At 41.5% G+C, this 24,195-nt stretch overlaps 1 protein-coding gene across 3 annotated transcripts in view; it reads right to left on the reverse strand.

Moving 5' to 3' along the window:
• The window catches only part of cd99 (CD99 molecule), a 37,754-nt gene extending 27,182 nt beyond the window's left edge, over nt 1-10,572 (reverse strand). The window contains exon 1 of one of the 3 annotated variants that reach the window (XM_047354943.1): nt 10,334-10,563. In XM_047354943.1, the coding sequence (XP_047210899.1) occupies nt 10,334-10,394 (61 nt within the window). In that variant the 5' untranslated portion in view covers nt 10,395-10,563. Of the gene's footprint in view, nt 1-10,333 lie in introns of all 3 variants that reach the window. The other 2 variants (XM_047354942.1, XM_047354944.1) reach the window with 2 other exon arrangements.
• Nucleotides 10,573-24,195: the final 13,623 nt, after the last annotated feature.

The raw sequence follows: 24,195 nt of genomic DNA on the forward strand, positions 1-24,195 counted from the left end.
AGTGGGGGACTGCTGAATGGCAGATCAGGTCTGCATCTTGTGCCTCTTATGAAGCTTTTTCCAAGGAACGTATTCGAGTTTTTAACCCTGTTCTTCCAAGTCGTGAAGCCGCTAGAGGCTTACTGTCCCTCAAACAGGGTGATCAGCCTGTCTCGTCCTATATAATTGACTTTCATTTGTTGGCCGCAGATAGCCGTTGGAATGAAGCAGCACAAATGGATGCATTTATGCAAGGACTGAACGCAGACATCAAGGATGAGTTAGCGACCCGTGACTACCCCTCCTCCCTGAAACAACTCGAGGACCGTGCTGCTCGCATTGATATTCGGCTGGCAGAGAAAAGGAGGGAGAAGCGACATAAGGTGGGTCGTTCCTCATTATCTCAGGGTCCTACACACCGGCACGAGAGAAGGAGCCGGTCACCTCTCACTTAGGAGTATGATGATTGTGAGCCCATGCAGTTGGGCAAAACCAAGATTACCCCTGAGGAGAAAGATCGTCGGAGGAAATTCAAGCTCTGTTTTTATTGTGGAGATAAAGGACATTTAGCACTCAGATGTCCATTAAAAGGACAGGCTCAGCAGAGGAAGGGAGGTCTCTACTGAGTCAAAGCCAGCTAACTGCCTCCTCCTTCCTGTTTCCTGCTTGTTTTCAAACCTCTTCCATGTCTCTCCAAGGGGCCGTGTTTATTGATTCAGGAGCAGACACTGAATTCATGGATGAAGCATTCACCAATAAGAACGACATAAAACTCATTCCGTCAGCTGACACACGTAATGTGCTAGCATTGGATGGTCACAGCATGAATAATTCACACCTAAGGACGGAAGAGATTACCTTAACAGTTGGAGGTAATCATCAAGAGAAAGTAACCTTCATTATCATTAATTCACCTGAACTTCCTGTAGCCCTAGGGGCCTCCTGGTTGCAGAAACACAACCCTCACATTGACTGGAAAAAGAAAGAAGTTCTGGGTTGGTCTGAGTCATGCTCCGCTGCCTGCCTTTTGTCTGCTGCTATGGAGGTCAGCGTGGAGAATGAGGTCGAGGAGACATACCCGGATTTATCCAAGGTACTTCAAGAATACCATAATTTAAAGGAAGTATTTAATAAGATCAAGGCCACAGCTCTGCCACCCCACAGACCGTATAATTGTGCTATTGATTTGCTTCCTGGCACCTCACCCCCCAAAGGCAGGCTTTACTCGTTGTCTGGTCCAGAGCACAGGGCCAAGAAGAAATATGTAGATGAGGCATTAAAGGCAGGGCAGATTCAACCTTCTTCTTCTCCAGCAGGTGCTGGTTTCTTTTTTGTGGGGAAGAAGGGTGGTTTTTGGGGGGCATGTACTGATTATAGTGGACTTAATGAAATAACAGTCAAGAACAGATACCCCTTACCGCTCATGAATACAGCTTTTGATCAGATCCAGGGAGCCAAGATATTTTCTAAGCTGGGTCTGAGGAATGCATATCATCTGGTCCGAATCAGAGAAGGAGATGAGTGGAAGACGGCTTTTAACACGCCTACGGGTCATTATGAGTACAAAGTCATGCCGTTTGGACTTACTAACGCCTCTGCAGTTTTTCAGTCATTGGTTAATGACGTTCTAAGAGACATGGTGGGCCAATTCGTGTTTCTTTATCTTGATGACATATTAATTTATTCTCAAGATCTGGATACCCACAGGAAACATGTCAGAGCTGTTCTCCTGCGTCTACTGCAAAACCAGATGTTGGTCAAGGCAGAGAAATGTGAGTTTCAAATCAGTACTACATCCTTTTTGGGCTTCATCATTTCCCCAGATCAGGTGATTGTCGACCCCTCCAAAGTAAAGGCCATATTGGAATGGCCTGTTCCAACTGATCGCAAGCAGCTTCAGAGATTTCTGGGCTTCACAAACTTTTATAGGAGGTTTATTAGAAATTACAGCCTGGTTGCTACTCTCCTGAATGCTCTTACCTCTTCCAAGATGAGATTTGTGTGGAATAAGGATGCAGAGAAGACCTTCAACAGGTTGAAGGAACTGTTCACGTCAGCTCCAGTGTTCCGGTCTCCTGACCCAGAAAGACAGTTTATCATGGAGGTGGATGCCTCAAGCACTGGGGTCGGAGCCGTGTTAAGCCAGAGGTGAGGATGATCGTGTTTACCCATGTGCTTTCTTCTCAAGGACTCTATCACAGGCTGAGCGGAATTACGACGTGGGAGACAGGGAGTTGCTGGCCGTCAAGTTTGCATTGACAGAGTGGAGATATTGGCTGGAGGGGACTAAGGAGCTGCTTATGGTGTGGACTGACCATAAGAATTTGGAGTACCTGAAATCAGCAAAACGGCTAAACCCCAGGCAGGCAAGGTGGGCTCTGTTTTTTGGTCGGTTTAGTTTCTCCTTGTCTTACAGGCCAGGGAGTAAAAATGGCAAACCTGACGCCCTATCCCGGATTCAAGAGCCCGCAGAATCTCAGTCTGCGGGTGAAGAGGAGTTTATCCTTCCCGAGGCCGTCAGGTTGTCTGTGTCCCGAGTTGAGGTAGAAAGGGAGGTCCAGGAGGCCATTAGAGATCTGTCTATCCCACCATCATGCTCACCGGACCGCTGTTTTGTTCCTGAGCGCCTTGTGCCTAAGGTACTGGAGTCCTGTCATTGTTCTCGTCTCGTTTGTCATCCTGGAGTCAGCAGAACTATTCAGACGGTACAAGCTCAGTTTTGGTAGCCATCCCTTGAGAAGGATGTCAAACACTATGTTTCAGCATGCACTCAATGTTGTTAAGCCAAGCCTTCTCGTCGCCCCCCTGCGGGGTTGTTGCACCCACTGGCCATCCCCCCTCGCCCATGGTCGCACATTGCTATGGACTTTGTGACAGGTTTACCGGTGTCAAATGGTCACTCTGTACTACTAACCATAATTGACAGATTTTCGAAGATGGTTCATCTGGTGCCCCTGGAGAAGCTTCCATCTGCAAAAGAGATGGTTGAGATATTGACCAGAGACGTTATCAGGCTCCATGGAATTCCTAATGACCTTGTTTCCGATAGAGGACCCCAGTTTGTGTCACATTTTTGGAAGGAGTTCTGTTCTTTGTTGGGAATTTCTGTTAGTCTCTCTTCAGGGTTTCATCCTCAGTCTGACGGCCAAACCGAGAGAGCCAACCAAGAAGTGGAAACCAAACTTCGCATTTTATGTGAGTCAGACCTGACCAAGTGGTCACAAAATTTGCCCTGGGTTGAATACGCCATGAACTCTTTGCAGTCAAGTGCCACTGGTTTGTCTCCTTTTCATGTTGTGTTTGGTTTCCAGCCACCCATGTTTTCGGTTCAGGAGAGAGAGGCTAATGTCCCGTCCACCCAAGCAGCTGCCCTAAGGTGCCAAAGAATATGGAGAAAGGCCAGAATGTCACTGGTTCAGTCAAGAACGGCCAACCGGAGACGGATCCCTGCCCCTAAGTACCAGGTGGGGCAGAAGGTTTGGCTCTCCGCCAAAGACCTACCGTTAAGTGTAGAGTCCCGGACGTTGGCACCCCGATTTGTTGGACCCTTCCCCATTTCCAAGATTATCAACCCTGTCTCTGTACGGCTGAGATTACCCAGTTCCATGAGGATTCACCCCACGTTCCACGTTTCTCAGGTGAAGCCCTTCGTGGAGCCCCGACTCGGGCCCACCTCCAGGCCTCCTCCACCTACCCGCGTCATTGATGGAGGCCCACTGTTCACAGTCCGGCGCATTCTCTGGTCCAGGCGAAGAGCACGTGGATTGCAATACCTGGTTGACTGGGAGGGCTGTGGGCCTGAGGAGAGGACTTGGGTCCCTACGAGGTTCATCCTTGATAAAGACCTTATACTTGAGTTTCATCATCTCCATTCTGATCAGCCTCGTGGTCCGTCAGGAGCCGAACCTTAGAAGGGGGGTACTGTTATGATTCTGGCACGTCTGCTTGTCCTGCTCTACCCTGTCTCCCTGGCTGCAATCAGCAGATGTGTTGCACCTGGTGACTGCAGCAGTGCAGTGCAATCTGTGGCATTCCAAGCACTTGTGTCTTCCCTGATATACACTGACTCTGACAAGCAGATGGTGCCAGATTTTTTAAAGCCATCGTGTGAGTAGATATCCAGCGTTCCTTCCTGTCTGATCATTGTTTTTTTGACCTTGCCTTGTTTCTTGGATTTTGCCTCTCTGCCTGCCCCAGAATTTTGGTTTTCGACTCTGTTTCCTGCATCTGGTTTATGCCTCTGCCTGCCCCTTGCTTGACATCTCTTGTTCCGATCATTGACCCTGTTTCTGTCCCCGGATTATTGAGCCAGCCTAGCCCTTGGATTATTCAGCCTAAAGCTCTTTTAGCTGCACTGTGGAGATCTCTGCCTGCCACCCACTGAGGTTTCCCCTCTGGGTTTCAAGTTCAACCCAAGACAAAAGCAGGTTAGTGACTTTTCTGATCCTTGCAAGATCTGGAGAAACTACAAGTCACTAATTCTTCTTTCTGCTTCAGTGATTCCCGGAAGCTGTGTGGAGTTTAACCTGAGTGGCGCTTTCCTGTGGCTGAATAAACCTTTTAATCTTTCAATTCTGTGTCTGGCTGAATCTTGGGTCCGCTTGTTTCTGATCTGTAATAAAATGTTACCATTTGAAAAAAAGTTAACCTAACTTATAACTTTTTGACAAATATCTGCTATAGGACATTTATTGTAATTTTTAAAGAACTAGAATTTCTAGTTGTAGGTTTTAAAACAAAGAAAACATACAACTTTTACAAAAAAAAGTATTGATACGTTTTTTTCTACAGCATGTTGATATTTGTGGAAAATTATGTAAAAGGGCACTTAGTTTACAATCTGACAACAAGAAAAATAGATGTAAAACAATATCACTGGTACTTTTAGTGTCATGTTGTGGAAATTCAATGCAGCAATTATTCCATGAAAAAAACTGAATAACTGCTAAACTGTGATTTATTATCACATGTACATTTCAATGTACATGTGTTTAAGTTCTCTGAAACTCACTCTAAACCAGCATCCAGCACTATATCAATAAATGGCAGCACTTTCAAACCACAAAGGTTGTTCCATTTTCAAGGAGATTAGATACACTGCTAATCCACATACACAGCTCCTCAGGTGAAGGTCCTGTTTATGTGTAACCACAACATGAATTCAACCAAAGATTCTGATGAAAAACTAATTTTCACAGATTGTTTTTTTTTTACCTTTGATTCTTTTACCTTTTTTGTGAAGTATACACTATAAGTGAATACTAACCACAGGGTGCATTTATGTGTTTGAGGGCATTTACTTATTTATGTGAATAACTAGTTGTGCTAAAAAATATTTGCTTACCATTTCTTCCTAATCGTCTGCTGAATAATGCAGACTCTTCATCAAGACCTTGTGACCATTAATCCTTTAGTTTCCAGTAATTCTTTCTTCATCACACAGTGACAATGTTGGAACATTTATTCTTTCCTTGAACACGTTAACAACCTGTTGCCTGAGAACTGTAAACCACAGCCTTTCTGATTCTACATTCTCCATGCAGTTTTCCTTTGCTCTTCCCTTCCTTTACATGTTTCAGGTTTCACTGGCTTTTAAGCTCTTAATCATCAACTCTTTAATTGTAGAGGTTTGTAGCACACAGCGGCTTTACTGTACTCTGTGTTTGTTTTTCTTATCTTAGGGAGTTCTCTCTCCACTGTCACTATATGCATGCTCAGTATGAGGGATTGCTGTAAAGTCAATGCAAGCGAATATCCACTGTCTCTACATGCTCATCCAGGAGGAGTGAATGCTACAAGTCACTGACTAAGCAGTCTGCTGGGTTTCCTTAGACAGAAAAACTCTTAACCAATTTGAATAATAAACCGAATCCGACTGCACTGTTTAATAGTTAGGATTAATTGGAATGCATGTACCCGACTTTAAATCTGTAGGATTCGATTGAAATTACTTGACGTGTTGTAAATTGGAGCTATATAAATAAAAATAAATGTAATTGAATTATCTAACACTTTTAATCTCTGTTGCCAATTGCTGTGCCTTTAGTATTTCCTTTTTTATTATTGTCTTTAAATGTACATGTTTTCAGAGACATTTCTCAAAGGAAAGCCCTTTTGTTGCCATGTAAAAACTGTGACCCATTTTATTGACTCAGACACTAACCCTTAGAGATCTCAGTGGGGTAACATCATTCACTTTAGCAATGGAACAAATCGTTCACAGGGGCTTTTAATCCTGATCCATAAATATAAAGCTGATATTATTAAAATGACGGTCTCTGATAATGGTCAGTGGACCGCTGTTGTGGTCAAACAAGAAAAAAAATGGTAAAATGGTGAGTGGCCTGCACTTGTATTGCGCTTTATCAAGTCTGAGGACTCCAAACCGCTTTACACTACAATCAGTCATCTACCCATTCACACACAGACAGTGGTAAGCTACATTGTAGCTACCGCTGCCTTGGGGGCACACTGACAGAAGTGAGGCTACCATACAATTGGCGCCACCAGGCCCTCTGACCACCATCGGCAGGCAAGGCGGGTGAAATGTCTTGCCAAGGATACATCTACTGAGACTGACAGAGAGGAGGTTTGAACAGACAACCCACAGGTTACAGGACAAACCCCTACCACCTGAGCCACTGTCGCAAAATATTTCATGGCCCTAACTAATATTTTGTGCAGTTACAACCAAACTGAAGGCTCTAGGGAATAAAAACCCTAACCCTCCAGGGTAACCTTGAGGGCTGAATTCAGTGAATGCCACCATCGCCAGATACCCTCCTAAACAGGGGTGAAAGTAGTTTTAAATTCTAGCCAGTACTTAGGGGCGGAGCTAGAGGGGTGTCTGGGGAGGCACTGGGGGCATATATGCATGCATATATATATATATATATATATATAATTTGTGTGTGTGTGTTGTTACTCTCATCTGTGGCCCCCTTGAGATCTCTCTCTCTCAGCAAAGTCCAAGCTCAAACTAATTAAAACGTATCAATATTTTACTTTACTGTAGGCTGTCTGTATAAGGCAGAAATTAGAATCACTTGACAATGTAGAATATATATATACATTTCAATTGTTAAAGAACTGTCATGTATGAAACAATGATAAACCCTTTTCTGATGCATAACTTTTCATCTTCAGTTTCCGTCGTTTTTTTTGAACAAAGAAGTTATTGTTCTCTGCATTGTGGTCAAGTTTTGATTTCATTTAAATTAAAAATTTGACAGTTCGGTTGTTTTCGCGGTTTTTATTTAAGTCTGTAGATGGTAAGTGATTTATTTTGCGGCGGTTTTTTATGTCTGTGCACCACCTGTGTAAAATATCCCAGTCCATTAAATTGAACGCACCGATCTCCTTGGCAACTGCTCTGTTTTGGGGGTAAGCGGGCATGCGCTCTCATGTAGTATATGTGAAATCTCTGGTCATAAGCGGTGTTTTGAGCTGTACTGTGTTGTTGTAATTCAGCAAAATAACATGAAAAACAACTAGTTACTCTCCCTTTGCTTTTAACTGGGGTATTTTGCAGCGAGCAGACAGACATTAAACGTAGCGGTGCTTGTTTTAAAGGCTGGCCGTTCACAAAAACCACGAGCTCCGAGGGGAGAGAAGCAAAGCAAGAGCATTGAGGCTCCAGCATAGCACAAACAGTTCAGAAACAATTTGGAATGAGTGGAAAATAACTGGGCTGCACGGTGGTGCAGTTGGTAGCACTGTTGCCTTGCAGCAAGAAGGTCCTGGGTTCGATTCCCAGCCTGGGGTCTTTCTGCATGGAGTTTGCATGTTCTCCCCGTGCATGCGTGGGTTCTCACCGGGTACTCTGGCTTCCTCCCACAGTCCAAAGACATGCCTGTTAGGTTAATTGGTAACTCTAAATTTCCCTTAGGTGTATGAATGAGTGTGTGCGTGGTTGTTTGTGTGTTGCCCTGTGATGGACTGGCGACCTGTCCAGGGTGTACCCTGCCTCTTGCCCATAGACTGCTGGAGATAGGCACCAGCTCCCCCGTGACCCACTATGGAATAAGCGGTAGAAAATGACTGACTGACTGGGAAATAACTATATTTATAAACAGATTAAGTTGTGTTTTAGACTGCCTATTGGTAGCGGATCTGATCTTCTTTGTGTGATCGTGAATTTTTGCAGCCGTAACTGGTTCTGGATGACGGCTTCATAGCATTTCTTCATATCAAAAGTTTTACAAAGATAAACATGTTTATCCCCATGCTGTAAATACAGTGTGAAACCTGTGAGCGATGGTTCCACACTGAATGCATTGAGATGACACCAGCACAGATGCCAAAGACGCCCCTTGGTACTGTGTGTTGTGCAATAACTAGAGAGTCTCTAGGTAATGTTTGCTGACTGCAACCAAATACTAAATTATTTGTTTGAGAGTGTGAGAAATAAAATTTGTTAAAACTCAAAGATTAACAGTATGATAATATGAATATTGCATGTTTGAGGGCATGCTATATTGTGTGGCCTTTACGGTTTTTTCTTTGTAGATAACTACTGTAAACCTTGGTAAAGTCGGTATTACATAAACCATTTTCATCAAGTGATTGCATCAAGTGGTTTTGGTTATTCATTTAATTTGTTTAGGTATAGTCAACTTAACTTTACAATAGTCGGAACATTTTAAGTTATATAAAGTCAAGTTGTTTAAGCATTCAGTAACAGAAAAAGTGGCTCTACTTGTAAGTGTACTTAAGATTACAATATTTCAAATGTATTATGAATCTACTATACATAAAATCATAGTTTAATTGAAAATACTAACTAGAAATAAGATATGTCATTCCAGCTGAATTCTTCTGTTGTCGGTGAGCAAGTTGGATTGATGTGGAGCCTGCAGGCAATTCCCACTGCAGTCTCCCTCATCATAATGCAAGAAACAAGACAGAAAATGGTATTCAGGTGAACAGGATTTTGTGTGAAGCTGACTTCTTTAATATTGGGATTTTTATTATTCATTGTGATTTTATTTTTTGTGTGCTCATGTAATGGTGTCTGATCTTAGGTTGTGACACACTGCAAACAGTAAAGGAAAAGTTCAATATTATTTGGTTGTAATACAGAGTTATTATCAGCATGTATGCATCAATAAAGGCAATGTTATGTTTATTAAAAAGATTCAAGATGAGGTGCTCTATGTGTGTTATGAGTTTGATGGTACTACAACATGCTATAGTGAAGTTATTGACCATTTTATACTTATTTTAATGGTCAAAAAAATCATAAGAAATCTATTTAAGCACATTTTCCAAAAGTAAGAGTTGTAGTATGTTTAGGATGAGGTACTCTATGTGTGCTATGAGTTTGATGGCACTACAACATACTATAATGAAGTTATTGGCCATTCTATACATATTTTAATGGTAAACAAATAATAAAAAATCGATTTAAGCACATTTTCTCAAAGTAATAGTTCTACTATGATCAAGATGAGGTACTCTGTGTGTGCTACGAGTTTGATGGCACTACAACGTGCTATAGTGAAGTTATTGACCATTTTATGCATATTCTACTGAATATTTTGCTGTTTAGGCTATAGTCTTTGGGAAATTCCAATTTTTTTTAAGTATTAATTTCCAATACAAGAAATGTATGAAATACGTGAGATCACATACACATACAATGATTTTAATGACAATACACCTCTCCTTGGCGACTTTATTGAATATTTCTCCATCATATTTTTCTGGTGTTGCAATTTGCAGACGGTCCCTGCGCATTTGAGGAGCAGCGATCTCTACATAGAGGCCAATGCAAGTCTACCAGCTCGTGGGCTCGTTTTGAGGAAAGTACAATTGCAGCTCACTGTCTGCCTTGCTGTGGTTGCAGAGAGGTGTTGGTTTTGTAGAGGCAATGTTCCGCTGATGAGTTATTGAGCCGGAAAAGCCGAATCTGTGAATATCTTTCTAACTTTATCGAAGTCTTTCACAACACTTCATACTGAAACCATCTTCAATGTGTTCTTGCAGAGGGAGGTCTCCAGCATATTCGGGACAGGTATTAAATCCTCCTTATCTATTAGTAACTAATTAAGATGTTACAGCCTGATGAGGTGTTTTTGGATCTATTTAACTGCATCATGATAAATGCAAAATGTTACAAACATAACATTAGCTGGAGCCAATAGTTGAGCTCTGACTATTTTCCTTGTTAATGTATGTGTTGTTGCTAGTATAATGTTTCCAGTATTGTTCTACTTTGTGCTACCATTCGTTCCTATGTTTTTGTATTAAGTACATTATAAAAACTGAGGCATGCTGAGAGCTGGGCACCTAAATGACCTGACGGGAAAAAAAAACTTCCTAGACGTTTCAGATCTGGAAACAGTAAACTCACCGTGCTGGGTCAATGTTGCAGTAATTACCAAAAGGAGTAAAAGTATCCTTAAAAAAAACATCCTGACGCGGGATGGTCTCTGGAGATACTCCTAAAGTTTGTACTGGTTTTATGGCAGTTCGTGCGAACTCCGAGGCTTTGTGGCCACCAGTCCTTCCCCTGTGCTAAACTGGTGTAGGGTTGCACTGTGAGTCAGCCCTGCCACTAAGCCACAGGCTGGGTGTGTCAGCCTGAAAGGGAGCGGTCCAGTCTGACAACACCCCGACTGAGTCAAACTGACTGCAGGGAGGTATGCACCAGAAACACCCCGCCACGTGTGTGTTTAATAACTCGAGCGATGGTTCTGACTTTTACAGGCAGTGAAATTCCAGACTGAAGCCCTGTGTGAGAGCTCTACTGGTGAAAAGTGCTGGGAAGTTCTTCTACAAAGATCATCAGCAGGGGCAAAGGAAGGACAACGAGAGGCACGTGAAGACTTTAAATAAAAGATGAAAACCCCTGTTTTTATCTAGTTTTTAATACCCGACTTGTTACTCTATTTGAAAAAGCACATAGTTACATTTTATCACATTTTAACTACAAGCTTTATCTTATTGAGATTTTATGTGACAGACCAACACTAAGTAATGCAGAATTGTGAAGAGTAAGAAAAATGTTAATGTCACTTTTTACAAATAAAAATCTAATAAGCTTGGCATGCCAGACACACGGCCCACCATTCAGCTCTTTATTAGTAAAAACAGTTGAAAACCATGAATCCTTTTCCTTTTCAGTAATATCCTACTTTATGTTGGTCGATCACTTAAAACGCATTGATGTCTGTGACGGCCGGTGTGATAGATTAACTGGTGGCAAGATTAACTGGTTGAAATCTAGTATTGTTACCTCCAACACCGAGGCTTCAAAGCACGCTTCAAACTCGACAGGGTAGTTATGGTGAAGCAGTGGGCCATAGCATTGACGTGTGAACCACTTCACTGCTTCATTCAGACCAAGTCAGCTGACTGCTTCGAGTTGACTGGCGGAGTTTCAAACATCTGGCGCGATTCAGTGTATTTAAGATGGCTCAAGCCCCGGTTCACATCCCCGTTCTACAGGTATTATACGTTACGAACAGGTCTCGTTTTTGGATATTCTGAGTTTTGATGGATTATTCTGTCATGGAGCAACCATCGAGAAAGCGTTCCCAAGTATGGAATATTTCGATTTGGTGCCACCTAATAAGGTAATGTACATTCAAAGTGTTTATTAGAAAGGCTATAGCCTATACAATGTAGTAGTGTTATAGTTATGGTATCATGCAAGAGGTGCAGTAACGGGTTATCTTGGCTTTACAGATGCAGCGTTTGCTTTGCCCGCAGCTGCTGACGTATAATAATACGTCATCAATGCAGAGGCATTATAGAGCCAAACACGAGAACACTCAGCCTCTTGCCACCAGTCAAGGTCAGCATAACATAGATATACATGCAGAATTAGAAAGAATGACAGTTAAATGTGTGTAAGTTAAACTGAAGTTACTTTATTTTATTTAGGATCCAGGAAGCAAGAGCTTGATGAAGCTCTTGTGGACTTCATAGTGAAGGTCTCCCAGCCTTTCTCTGTATCCAAACCTATACCACCAAGCCAAACAGCTCCTAGTCACACCAGCCTCCTCTGTTCCCTGTGAAAGAGTATTTTCCAAAGCTGGAGAAATTGTCTAAAAAAAAAAAAGAAACCGTTTGAGCCCTTCTATAGTGCAGAAATTACTTTTCTTGAATAAAAACACCTGAAGTAACACAAGCACCCTCTTTATGACACCAAGCACAATGTCCAAAAACACTCAGTACACCAAGCACACTCCCAAAGTAAATATGAATAACAAATCAAAAATTTTCACTTCATTTATTTATTGTTATTTATTTGAAATGGGACAGTGGAATTTCATAAAACAAATGACAAGTCAAGTTAAAGAAGCCAGAATTAGCCTAATGGGCATTTTTCTTCTTTAATCCCCTACAGTTCATATTGTTTTTAAATTATTATTTTTTCATGAGTTAATTACTCAGAATCTTTAATGAGTTACTAAAAACACATATGTACAACACGCATATCTACATACATAAGTGCTATTATTTACACAAGAGGTGCATCATATTCCCAGGGCTTATTTGGTGCAACAATTGGTACTGCTAGTAGATGTCACCCAAGGGAATTGAATGAACCTTCGGGTAGTGAACCACTTTATGACACAATGGTTCAAAATGATTCTCTGCTTCAAAAAGCCTGGTTTTGACATCACTATTGAAATCTATGCGTACCGCAGATGTTTCTAAAGCGTAGGTGGCTGTGTTGATGCCTGATGAAAATATTGCCAACGTAACCAAACTGTTCGCAAAAAGTTAATCAGACATTATATCTGACGAGTGAATTTCTCCTTTTGCAGTGTGCAACAAGGTGACAAAGAACAAATATCCACAGAAAAACATTCAGTGCAAAGAATGTTGCACAAAGAGCAGCGTTGTTCACAAGACCAGATTGACTTGTGACACATCTCCCTCATATATAAGCATACAAGAATCAAACTGCTGGCATGCATCTATAAGCAGTAATGGTAACTGAAAGTGGACATTATCTTCGTTTAGTGACAAACGTACTTGTGAAAAAAAAAATCTGTTTCACAATGGAGTGTCTTTCCTCTTGCTTACCATATGCTGTAAAGCTAGACAGACATCTTTGAGCAACAAGTCCTCCCATTATGCAAATATGACTCCATGTATTATTCAAGACGTACCGCTTATATTTGCACACAAGTGCAAATATGACAACTGTTGAGGTAGGAAAACTTTACTGGCCGTCAGTTAACTCTTACATTACTCCTCACCTCTCTTTTTATTTGGTACCCCAAAGGACAATCCTCAGTCAGAGATCAGTTGTACGTTTCCACAAGTTTATTAAAACCAATCTGAATTCAGAGAGGGGACATCACACTTACACTGGTACCTGGAAACGTCTGTGTGCTTTCTCACTGGGGTTGCGCCACATTACATTTTATACCCCACGCTGCTATGCAGTACACATACACAATCATTCTGTCTGTGGATGCCTCCCTAATCCACTGCCAGCTTCTCACAATACAGACAGAAAACACCTGCAAGTTTTAACCTTGAATAATAAACGCTCATTGTGTGACCACATTAGAAGCTACTGTTTAAGGATTTTTCTAACTCTCAAAAGCATAACTAAAAACTCCTAATAATAATCAATCAATAAGCAGCAAATCCCATATATATCTTAGCTTTAGCTACTAATGATAAGGCATTTATATTTCCACATGGAACTAATTCAGACACTGAGTTCTGCATGACCCCCTGCAGGGGACAACCTAGAAAGCTACACATCATGCAATGATTAGGACGTGGAAATACGGTTTGATGGCGCGTCTTTAAATCGCAACTGAGCAGTGTATATAGCTAGATTCTTTACCATATCTGCAGTTCGTGAATTATGCTCACATTTCTGCCAAGAATAACAGTGGAACTGTATTTAGCAGATCGACCATAACTAGTCACAGTCGGGGTCCGCACGCAGATGTTTGTAAACTTTAGGTGGCTATGTCGTTGCCTGTTCAAACCCCTGCTACGTCACTAAGGGTTCGGTAATTTTTTTTATCATGCAAAGAAAGCCTTGCTTATGTAAGGGGATCCCCACATTTGCGCCTTCACGCTACTAAAGTCCTTTTGCTGCAGACTCATCATAGAAATTACAAGGCTGCTCAATTTATACATATAGTTACTCACGTTACTGTCAGTTTCACTGTAAGGATGTGTGGTGTGGGACTCTGCTTTTGTTTAAAGCATGTGAATAAGGTATAATTGTCACTGGCAAGCCTATTAAATATGTCAAATGCTGACAGCAAGTATTTTTCTATTCCATAAAATAAACTTCCCAAAAATATTATCTAGCTTCGAACTGGTGCGCAGCATTATGGAGGACCGATCCTGACAAAATTAAAAATAAAAGCAGAAATATATATATTTTGTTTTTCCTTTTCCTTAGACATTATTTTCATCAAGAAATTTATATATATTTTTTTTCCTTTTCCTTACACATGCGTTTTCATCAAGAAATGTATATATTTTCTTTTTCCTTTTCCTTAAACATGCGTTTTCATCAAGAAATGTATATATTTTCCTTTTCCTTAGACATGCGTTTTCATCATCTGCCACAACCGACTGGGGGTTAGAGAAAACAGAGCAGAGACACAAAGAGAACAAAGAAGCTTCGATCCAGGAGTACTTTCTATGGGAAGGAAAAGTAAATGTTAATGCATTTAGCTCCTTTAGTCATTTCACCTAGAAAGAAAGAACAGATAAACTCTGAGCCAGTTGTCCAGGTTAGAGTCTGAAAGAGAGCACATAGAGTTAGTCACAGTAAAAGCTCAGTCAATCGCCATGTGTAGGAGAGAGAAAGGGTTAAACACTAAAAGACAGGGCCATGTAGATCATCGGTAGAGGGTGAGCATTAAGTTGTTGCCAGCAGAAGCTCGGACAATGCCCCTCTCCAGAAAGGTGTCACAGGTAGACACAGAGTCAGGCCAGGTGTAGCTTCAAGGAAGAGAAAAGAGAGAGAACAAAGTTAAAAGTTTAAATAATAGCAAATAATGTAAAATTGGAGAGTAGTGTGAGAATGTAGCAAAGAGGGTGAAAGTGGTCATTTTGTCCTCCAGCAGCCTAAGCCTATAGCAGCATAACTACACAGAAAGATTCAGTTCAGATTATTTAGTTTTTTACATTTCCTCAACTCTCTTTTTCCTTTACCGTATGCATTTGTCCTTAGACATGAGTTTTCATCAAGAATTGTAAATATTTTCTTTTTCCTTTTCCTTACACATGCCTTTCGATATTAACTGACAGCTGAGAAAAGACTTAGATCAACTAGTGACAGTCAGTTTGAAACAGTTACGAGAACATTTTTGACGTAATTTGGATGGAAAAGGGTATATACGGGCTGTCTCTTACGACGGAGTATTAGGGTCACTTAAAAAGAATAAAGACTAACTTTGTTTTAAGTAAGAGGACGAGAACAAAATATCAATAGTTGAAGATGAAATTTGCGCAAAACCTAAGGTAGGAATGTCTGCTGTACATGAGTTAGGAAATTTGGTATTAAAGAATTTATTTTGACATAATCCTGTGAAAACACTTTAATCAGCAAAGGAGCTATCCCGACATATCATTGACTGCGAACAGAGCAGTTTAAGCTTCTCATAATTTCTTCAAACTATTCCCACTTTTTTTTTCAAATTTTTACAATTTTGAGATGAAGTTCTTTTTCTTGAACATTTTCTTGTTATTAAATTCTAGGTTTTCACTTTTCCTTGATTTTGTCATTCTGACACAAATACAAGCCTCTACAAAGGTAGTTTTTTTTTTGTTTTCTAAGAGACCCCAAAACTCCGTCCTGTATAGTGAACTGTAACAAGTGACATAAATTTGAAAAAAAAAAAAGATTTTTATTGGTATTGTTTCAGTCAGTATGCAATTTGAATATATCATATGAGGGAGATATGAGAAATAAAAAACCCAATCGTTCTTTTAAAACCTTGTATTTATTTGCCATGGTTTAACACTTATATTGACTTTCAGAGATTAAGTAGTACTTTGGAATCTGTTTAATGGCATCTTGCGATCTATTTCGATCTTCCTTCGATGATTTTCAAGCTCTCAAACAAGACATAAAACCAGTACAAGTTCTGCGTAATTTATAAGCTCTGTGTCACCGATTTTGCAGATATTATTAAAAAAAACATTCAATATTAAACAACAACAATTCAATTCAATTCAAAAATACTTTATTAATCCCAAAGGGAAATTAAATGTTGTAGCTCATTATGAGGGTTTCCTCAAAGAGCCGTTGTAGATGCTGATGGCTGTGGGCAGGAAGGATCTCCTGTAGCGCTCCGTCCTACAGCAATATCAACATTCAATATTAAAGCAACAAAAAGTAATTTTAATTAGTTATTCTTGAGATCTTTATCGATCATTTATGGAATCGGACACTATTTTGCAAACATTTGTAGTTCTTTAAGTTGAACTCGCATTGTTTATTTCCTGGTTCAGTAAAGGGGTCCTTAAAAGCCACACCCACAAAAACATCTGCCTCTCCCAGCTGCCGCCACAAAATAATCTCGCCACCAGTTACCGGGAACTCTAGAATTGACTCGTTGCACGATGTGGCTAAACAACTTCCGCTAATCGGAAATTGTGAGAGCGAGTACTTCCTGTTTGGTTGTTCACCACCTAAAGCAATGGCGTTGCATTACACCTCCCAAAAGTTTCAGTCAGCTATGTTCTCCGCTTGATTCGACCCTTATCGTCAGCGCCACGTTGCAAAAAAAGAAAAGGGCTTCAAGTTTTATGTGTCAAATTACATTGACAACTGTGAAGGTAAGCATTAGTGATGTCAAAATGAGGCTTTTTGAAGCATAGAATTATTTTTGAACCGTTGTGTCATAAAGTGTTTCACTACCCGAAGGTTCATTCAATTCCCTTGGGTGACATCTACTGGCAGTAGCAATTGTTGCACCAAATGTGATTCACCTTTGTGTAAATAATAGCACTTATGTATGTATATGTGTTTTTAGTAACTCATTAAAGATTCTGAGTAATTAACCCATAAAAAATATAATTTAAAAACAATGTGAACTGTAGGGAATTACAGATGAAAAATGCCCATTAGGCTAATTCTGGCTTCTTTAATTTGAATTGTAATTTGTTTTATGAAATTCCACTGTCCCATTTTACATAAATAACAAAAAATAAATAAATAAATGAAGTGAACATTTTTTATTTGTCATTCATATTTTCTTTGGGAGTGTGATTGGTGTACTGAGTGTTTTTGGACATTGTGCCTTGTGTAATAAAGAGGGAGCTTGTGTTACTTCAGGTGTTTTTATTCAAGAAAAGTAATTTCTGCACAGTAGAAGAACTCAGTTTCTGTTTTTTTTTTTTGAGACAGTTTCTCCAGCTTTGGAAAATACTCTTTCACAGGGAACAGAGGAGGCTGGTGTGACATGGAACTGTTTGGCTGGGTGGTCTAGGTTTGGATACAGTGAAAGGCTGGGAGTCCCTCACTATGAAGTCCACAAGAGCTTCATCAAGCTATTCCTTCCTGGATCCTAAAAAAAATAATAAAGAAAAGTAACTTCAATGAATGAAGCAGTGAAGTGGTTCACACGTCATCAGGGACGTCACATGAAGCACTGCTTCACCATAACTACCCTGTCGAGTTTGAAGCGTGCTTTGAAGCCTCGGTATTAGGGGTAACATCACTAGTAAGCATTAAACACATTCAGTCACTGTTCAGCTAACTACCTTTAGGTTGTATCTACTTTTCAACTTTGTTTCTACTTTATTTTGCAATTATATGAAGTCTGTTTTAACCTAACCTCAAAGTCGTAGTTTCAGATTTCTACCCTGTTACCCTGTATTATTGTCTTAACCATAGTGTGCAACAAAGACTCATCAGGGAGAGTGAGCATCAGGGCGGTCTGTTACAAAGAAAATTCACCCATCAGTTGTCCATAACCATAAACCTGTTGCCCTCACATCCCACATCATGAAGGTCCTAGAAAGACCCATGTTGGCCCACCTGAATAAGCAAACAATGAACTATCATGTCCCCCTTCAGTTTGCTTATTGCAGTGGAGTTGGAGTTGAAGATGCCATCATCCACTTGCTTCAACAAAACCATAAAGTCATCTGGGCAAAGCCAGCAGCACTGTGAGGATCATGTTCTTTGATTTCTCCATTCCATTTAACACAATTCAACCTGTTTTGCTTTGTCAGAAACTCCAGAAGACTCAGATGGAGGCTTCGACAATCTCCTGAATCAAAGACTACCTGACAAACAGACCACAGTTTGTGAAATGGAAGGGTTGTGTGTCTAACCAGGTAGTCAGCAGTACAGGAGCACCTGTGCCGTCTACAAGAAGGGACAGAGCAGACTGTACTTCTTGAGGAAGCTTGGATCTTTCTGTGCTTGCATCAAGTTGCTGCATATCTTCTATAGGTCTGTTGTGGAGAGTGTGATCTCTTCTGTCATCATCTGCTAGGGTAGCAGCATCAGAGCCAGGGACTTGAACGAGCTCAACAAGCTTATAAAGAAGGCTGGCTGTTCTGGAGACTCCTCTGGAGATCATTGTACAAAGATGTATTCTTCATAAAATGAACAACATTATGGAGAACCCTGAGCATCCTCTTCAAGAGACACATGAAGTACAACAACAGAGTGTCTTCAGTCAGAGGCTTGTTCAGATCTGCTGTGAGACAGACCGCTACAGGAGATCCTTCCTGCCCTAAGTCATCACTATCTACAACGGCTCTTTGAAGAAACCTGTATAATATGAGCTACAACATTTATTTCCCTTTGGGATGAAAAAAGTATTTTTTGAATTTCAAATGAATTAAATTTGTTTAACAGAACATATGGTGACAAACATTGGTAGGAACAGTTGGAAGGCTTTGATGTGTAAATTGAGATTTTTGTGAACATTGATGTCGCCCCCTTGAGGTAAGGTGATGTACTGCACAGAGTCACACCATGTCTTTTAGCATCATTTTGTAGCAATCCTGTAAACCAGTGGTTTTCAATCCTGGTCCTCAGGACCACTGTTCTGCATGTTTTAGGTGATTCCCAGCCTTCACAAACCTGACACAAATAAATGTGTGATTAACAGGCCTTTGCAGCACTTGAGGACAGCTGAGGACATAATGCAATCATTTGATTCAGGTGTGCTGGAGCCAGGACACATCTAAAACATGAAGGACAGTGGGTCCTGAGGACCAGGATCGAAAACCACTGATTTAAACCTTCAGCTTCTTGATCAGTCATTCTGTTGCTTTATCAGCTAAGTCAGGCTGAAGTGTGGGAGCCAGCTAGGGGGCAATGTGGATCCCGGCCCGGACTTGACCCTCCGCCCCAACTCCAGTCCCCAATGACCCCCATCCTCATCTGGAGAGGGGACCGTGTATAAAAGATGGGTCTGCATGGTCCAAACTAACCCACCAACAAGAGCCGCCACAGGATGAAACGTTCCCAATCCCCCAATGATTTCCAATCCTAACCCCATGAACCCCCCATCCCCAATGAAGCCCAACATGAATTTCCCCACAGGGTCACCCCCAACCAGGACACAGACATCAAATACACGACCCTGAACCCAAACACCATGAATCCCCTCCCCACAGCACAGGGGTACACCCCCAAATGGTGAGCTCCATCCCTGAAAAGCAGACGAAGCCACACCCACAAAGTACAAGCTTCACACAACCCAGATCCAAGCATCCCCGCCGCATCGTGCCCTCGCCACACAGACGCCACGACGGTAAAGCAAAGGCCCCGCGCAATGCTACCCCAGCCCCCTCCCACAGGCGCAACAGGCCAGACACCACCGAACACCGCGCCCACAACGGAACGCCCGACCCCACATCAAGATGGGACAAACTCACCTGGCAAGAGGTACCCGGCCAGCGGCAAGCACCCGGGGCCAGCGTCCCCCACCACACTCCCCGCAACCACACAAACACACCACATCACTGCCACTGCAACGATAGCCCAGGGAGAAAAATAATCCAGCTCAGCTCCATCATCGCCGCTTAGCCGATCCAAATGCCTGTGACCCACATCCAAGAAGAGGATACAAACCCCCCACCCGACACACTGTAGCCCCTCCACGCCACCCTCTAGCCTGCTGCCCCGATCCCCCACCCCCAGACACAACAGCTTAACATTTTGAGTAGGAGCATAGGAGAAAACTGACCTCATGTTCTCTTCAACAAATGCTATATCTCTCTGGCTAAGGCAGACATTGACTGAGCTTAATTTAATGTGCAGCAGATTATTAAAGCATGCAGTGATCCCATTTCAAAACAGCTAAAACCATTAGGGGTTTGAGTTAAATTGTATATTCAGTTAATTTGCTTCTCTGAGAATCTTCCTTTGATAAGAGTGATGGACATAAGAAAATCTGATGTGTTCCAAACCACTCTAAATTAGCATGTTACTGTATATTTATGTAGATATTTACAGACATTAAACAGTTTGACACAAAAGCTTGTTTTTCTTACAGTCTCACATAAAACCACAAAAAACTTAGCATATTTTAGGTCAGCTGGAATTACAGAAATTATTTTCATTTGCTAAATGCATGAATAAAAGCTAAGAATTGTCTTTACATATGTTTTTATTATCTTCAAATTCAGAATTTTACAATAAGATCACTATGTCTTTAAACAGTTTGGGGAAGCCCAGATGATGAAGTCATGGCTTTGTAAGCTTCTGATCACAAGCTTCACAACATTTGAGTTAAATACAGATATAGGAACCCCAGAACCCCACCGAAAGCAATTTCAAAACTTGAACCAACAGATTTGACTGAGGTACCCTCCTGGACCCAGGCTTTGGGGGGCTTTTGGGGCTTTTGGGGGGGGGGGCTTGGGGGAAGGCACATGGTGGTTGAGCTTGGCTTTAGTGAAGTCTAAAAAAACCTAGAAACCATCAGGATAATCCCTCCATGTAGTGTTCCAACCTGTAGGGAGCCTGTAGGGTGCCAAGCAAGCCATGGCAAGTTGATTCCTGGCAGCATATTTTGGCTTTTTGGAAATGAAACATTTCTTCATTGGTTAGCCGGAAATGGTGTGTGCTGTTGACAAATGAAAGCATTATACTCACAACCGGGGGTCTGGAACCCAACTGCTGGAGAGGGGATGGACTCTCTCGAGTTAACAAGGGAGAAAGGCACTGGGTGGGGATGTAAATATTCGCAGGTCTCAGTGGCAAGAACAAATGTTCTGGCTGTTGTCTGTGGTTATGTGCCAAAGAAGACTTAACCGGCCTTGACATCTGTAGATTCTGTTGTACTTCTGGACTTAAGTGCCCATGTGGGTGATCATGATGTTACTAGGAAGAGTGTCATTGCAAAGAATGACATTCCAGATTGATCTGAATGGAGATTTTGGCCTATTGCAAAATAACAAAATGCAAACACATGTTGGTAAATTCCTCAGTAGAATTAATGTCGGTCTAGATTAGTTACTAGGTTTGTTGCTACACTGTTACATCAGATTGGGCAGCCTGCAATACAATTTGAGCAGTCAGTGTGGCATTCCAATTAGCTTCAGCTTTTGCCCTGTTAGACACAGTGATATGCTCTGGTATTCTAAAAGCAGCTGAAGAAAATGAGAGTGAGCTTTTTGTTGTCTTACCACTCTAACGTTTGACTCTGCTCACAGCCAGGTCAGGTTTTGGATCCGAGAGAAAGCTACAGTCAGTACTTCACAACAGGTCAAGGATAGAGTCTTTACAAAGGAAGGGACAGTCTGTGGGATGCATGTATTTCTAATTACTTAAACAAACAAATAACAATAACAGTGACTTTAAAACTATATATAAAATTTGTTAAATAGGAGGTTGTCTAAATGTTTCATCCAGATGGTAAAAGGCAGAAAAAAACTCAAAAGCATCAAAGATAATAGATCTATCAATTAAGTGCCCATATACTGTCCGGTCACACTGCTGGCTACAGAGAAGCAGATAGTACAGTCATCTTTACTATTATCTATAAACATTTAGCTGTGACTAATGGGGCTTAGTTCTGGCAGAGGCCTGACTATCAGTGTTTGAACTAAACAGTAGCTAGACTACAGAGCAAATATATTCACCAGGCAGTCAGCAGAGCATGTTGCTGTTGAGGGGATTGATTAGTGTGTGCTCATTTCATTACTTCATTAACATTGTGTCTAAGTCAGTCAGTCATTCTGTCCAGCTATAACATCATGTGTGTGCTCTTCCTATTCCTATTCCTGTTCCTCTTTCCCAGATAAGACTCTCCATGCAATCTCTGTGTTTAGGATCAAGGTGCAACAGTAAACCTGGATTTTCTCAGAGATCAGTCTTTGGTCTTAATTGGATTTTAACATTTAGATACTGGTCATCTGCTGTAGGTTGCATTTTTAGGCCTGGCACTATGAAAAACTCTCCTTTATAAAACCTCATCTAGATTCCTCCAGACAGCACACCATTATCAGAAATGCCATATTTTTGTTAATCAGACTGGGTGTTCTTAAATTCTATCTCTTACTGTAATAATCTGCCTGTGTATTGGGTTTTAACTTTGGTTCTGTTTACTTGCTCTGCACAGCCAGGTTCTTGTCTTGTTTTATTTCTGTTTAGTCCGGTTTATTAGATTCTTTCTGATAATTTTTTGTTACTTCCCTGGATTCCTATGTTAGATGTATTAGTTTATAGTTTGTTTTAGTTAGTTTTATCTTTGTTTTCAGGCAGCTGCATTTCCTGAGTCAAGGTTGTTTCACAGAGAATCACTGGCCACGAAAAGTTTGACCTGAGAGACGTGGAACGTGGGATGAACACGAAATGAGGGAGGAAGGCGGAGGCGGAACGCAGAGGTGCCGATGACAGACTCTATAATATAAGGACCAATGAAATGAGGAGACAACTTCTTGGACATGGCCTTGAGGGGAATGTCCCAAGAAGACAACCAAACCTTTTGGCCTGGACGACACACCGGAGCGGTTGACGTTTGCGATCTGCAATTCTCTTGTTCTGGGTAGCCATACGGTGAAGTGCCCGAAGCGTCGCGGCCCAAAGCTGTCTACAACAGCGGATATGACAACAAATGGAGGTGACGGCAATATCAGCTTCGTCCGCAGCAAACAGAGGTGGTTGGAGGCCTCAAACGGGGTGACACCGGTAGCAGAAGAAACTTGCGAGTTGATGGCATATTCCACCCATCGAAGGTGTTTACACCAGTCCAGGGAGTTTGAAGAGGTCAGACACCTGAGTGCCGATTCAAGCTATTGGTTTAATCTTTCAGTCTGACCGTTAGACTGAGGATGGTAACCTGAAGTTAAAGATACTCTGGCCCCAAGGGCAGAACAAAACTGTTTCCATACTTGGGAAATGATCAGACAAAATGTCCTGAGGGATGCCATGCTGTTTGAAAACATATTTCACCAACAACTGAGCAGTCTGGAAAGCAGAGGGAAGGCGTCTTAGTGGAACAAGGCTTAGAAAAACGATCCACAATGATGAGTATGGCAGTCATGCCATTAGATCTGGGTAACCCTGTCACAAAATCTAAGGTTATATGAGACCAAGGTCATTTTGGGATGTTCAGGAGGCATGAAGGAGGTTGAGGGATGTGTTTGATTCTAGCACACACCGCACAAGAAAGTACATATTCCTTAGTGTCAGTGTGAAGAAATGGCCACCAAAATTGCCTACGTATTAAGGCAATGGTTCGACTCACCCCAGGGTGAGCCAAAAACTTGGCGGTGTGAAACCAGCGGATAAGTTGAGTCCTCACAACAGCTGGTACATAAATACGGTTGGCAGGCCCTGTTCCAGGATTCGGGTCGGTTTGCAGAGCCTGAGCTATCCTATCTTCAATCTCCCTAGTTAAAGTTCCAATTGTCCAATTGGGAGGGACAATAGGCTCCGGTACCTTGTCGAAGCTGTCGGGTGAGAACTGTTGGGAAAGTGCACCTGGTTTGACGTTCTTGGTACCTGGTCTAAGTGGAAATATAAATGCCTTATCATTAGTAGCTAAAGCTAAGATATATTTGGGATTTGCTGCTTATAGATTGATTATTATTAGGAGTTTTTAGTTATGCTTTTGAGAGTTAGAAAAATCCTTAAACAGTAGCTCCTAGTGTGGTCACACAATGAGTGTTTATTATTCAAGGTTAAAGCTTGCAGGTGTTTTCTGTCTGTATCGTGAGAAGCCGGCAGTATATTAGGGAGGCATTTTACTCCTCTCACTGAAGATTACTGAAGACGTGTGAGAAACTGACCTTCAGCAA

The sequence above is a fragment of the Girardinichthys multiradiatus genome, chromosome 24, assembly GCF_021462225.1.
Source record: "Girardinichthys multiradiatus isolate DD_20200921_A chromosome 24, DD_fGirMul_XY1, whole genome shotgun sequence".
Lineage (NCBI taxonomy): Eukaryota > Metazoa > Chordata > Actinopteri > Cyprinodontiformes > Goodeidae > Girardinichthys > Girardinichthys multiradiatus.